This window comes from Limulus polyphemus, unplaced genomic scaffold, assembly GCF_000517525.1.
Source record: "Limulus polyphemus unplaced genomic scaffold, Limulus_polyphemus-2.1.2 Scaffold4217, whole genome shotgun sequence".
NCBI classification, from domain to species: Eukaryota; Metazoa; Arthropoda; class Merostomata; order Xiphosura; family Limulidae; genus Limulus; species Limulus polyphemus.
Genome location: NW_013669827.1, coordinates 62,402 through 64,937, shown reverse-complemented (window position 1 = coordinate 64,937; position 2,536 = coordinate 62,402). Strand labels below are relative to the sequence as shown.

The window sequence follows — 2,536 nt, the reverse complement described above, 5'->3', positions numbered from 1 at the left end:
TATAGTCTAAATAAATACAGGTATGTAAAAGATTTCTGTATATCTTTCTCTGTGTACACATAACCATTTATTATGCATGCAGTTTTTGGGTACCCATGCATACATGGTATGCATTTTTAAGAACTCTCACTTGACCTCTGTTTAAAGCCATGTTTGACAGCATAATTTTTATCTTTTACCCTTTTATTAAAATTTGAAACCATTCCTAAAAATATAAAACACTGACATAATTCTCAAACACAGTCATACAAATGTTACTCACGTACAAACAAGTAATTAGAAAATCTTTCAAACTTGTATGTATGAGCATTAGTCAGATACATTGTAAATAACTGAGCAGAGAAGAACGACTTTTTTTTGTAGTGAAAGGTGTTTATTTGAAGTCTGGAATGTACAACAAACTACTTCTAGTGAAGGATATGTGCTGTTTTAAGGTTGTTCTAAGTATCATACCTAATACAAACTATTTAGTCTACATACATTTGAAATGCATTCTTAATCAAAGCTGGTTATGTTTTACAATTCATTCATTACAATACCCTTTTCAGTTTCTCTAGATTAAGAAGTAGTTAATAGTTGAGGAAGAACACACTAAGTATTTAAAACAAATTATCATGATAATCTGATTTTCAGAAGTTCATTGTCTGCGGACACCTTTCTACATCTAAAGGTTTCGTCTGTTTGACCTAATGATATTTTTATGTATCCACAGCAATACAAACACACAAATATATAAATCAAAAACTCAAGTAAGTTGGGAACTGTCTTGCAACAAATAGATTAATTTTCCAATGTGATGAATTATCACACTATCTCATCCTGCTATGTACATTTACACAAATAGGAAGATGCAATATTAGCACTATTGAACCTTATAGGTTGCCCACCGTACTTCATCAATAACCCGACACCACTCCAGAGCATAGCCTTCAGGATCTTCTAGGTAATATGTTCTGTTAGGCTAGAATAAGCAAAAAGCTTCAATATTAAATGTCTCAGGAAATATACACATACATAAAAAACTAAACTTGAGCTCTGAATGACAAGATTTTTTCTCAAGTTTCAGACTTTGATGAAAAAACTGAGCAGCAGCGAATGACTTCCTGAAAGTTCATCTTACCACAAACTTTAAATTTTCATTTATATGTCAGTGTTATCAAAAGTATTACATATTTTTATTTATTTATAGTTATGATAAGACAGGCTCATATTTTGTTCTAACTTTAGTCAGTAGCTCTAGTTCAGATAAAATTTTCAATCTAACTATATCCGAGTTGTTTTCAATCCACAATGCCACTGGCAAGTTAAGCATATTTCAAACCATAACCATGAAATTTGACCAAAGTTAAATATCGGTAATTCCATTTATATACAATTAGAAGTAGTGTATCAATGCAGCATTAGAAATCCTGTATAAGCCTATAATTTTGTTCAAAAATAAAAATGTTTCAAAATAGAGCTGGTGTTTTGTGTTTAACGGATTAATGTTGATATTTTTATAGAACTTGTACTAAAAATTAACCTTAAAGATAGTTATCAAATGATAAATTCAATGAGTAACACTATATCATATGATTCACCCATTGTAGAGAGTTCTTGTAAAGTTTTTTGATGTGTCCAGATCAATAAAATTAATACTGTTTGCCACACAGAAATAGTTCTTCGTGGATATACCATTGAAACCATGGGAACAAGAATACATGGTCACTGGAAAAAGTTCTCAGAGGGCACTACCTGCTCAATAAGGCATCTGTACTTCAGCTAGTGGACAGATATTTCTGTGATTGCATCTTTTAGGTTAATGGTACAGGATATAACATTAGTACTGACAGAAACATTGGTGTACAGTATACCCTCACCTGTTCGCGGTTCCCCATTCGCGGGTTAGGCTCTTAACCCTATCGCATCGTATGCCTGTATACCGGGCTAGCGTCATAACGTCATAAAAACGAATGCTCAGTAAACTGGGTTTTTGTAGGTCACAGAAACTAAAAGCGCTTTTCGAGGGTATGTCTGTATTTACTCTCTCGAGCAGTTTTTATCGATTGACGTCTTCATCGAACAATGGGCTGGGCTCTATTGGCTGACTGCCTCAGCTTCCCCCATAACGCAAACGGCAAAGCACAGCCGGTAACGCACTACACACGCACACGCTCAGTCCCGAGGAGGCTAGGAAATAGGTTTGAATTTAGCCAATGGCTGACAGCTTTAGTTTCTCCTTCTTGCTGATTGGCTGCATACGCGTGCTGCTGATCAGCTGTTTCTCTCTCATTCGCGCATGAGTTTTCAACGTGGTTGTTTGGGCTGTAAATTCAAGTGTTTATTTTTACAATATTATTTACACCCTACAATGCCATTCAAACACCCTACACCTCCAGCTTCTGGCAAGGAACCTGAGTGCCAGAAAAAGGTTATGACCCTGCATGAGAAGGTACAACTGCTTGATATGATAAAGGAAGGAAAAGGTTATGCTGCTGTAGGACGCCATTACGGAGTGAATGAGAGCACTGTGCGTTACATAAAGAAAAATGAACAA

The 2,536-nt window shown here is 35.2% G+C and overlaps 1 protein-coding gene across 2 annotated transcripts in view; it reads right to left on the bottom strand.

Annotated features, from left to right (window-relative positions):
* Nucleotides 1-351: 351 nt before the first annotated feature.
* LOC106470789 (3-phosphoinositide-dependent protein kinase 1-like) overlaps nucleotides 352-2,536 on the bottom strand; it is a 50,241-nt gene continuing 48,056 nt past the window's right edge. The window contains exon 14 of one of the 2 annotated variants that reach the window (XM_022399428.1): nucleotides 352-961. In XM_022399428.1, coding sequence (XP_022255136.1) covers nucleotides 863-961 — 99 coding nt within the window. In that variant the 3' untranslated portion in view covers nucleotides 352-862. The remainder of the gene's footprint in view (nucleotides 962-2,536) is intronic. The other variant, XM_013931355.2, reaches the window with a different exon arrangement.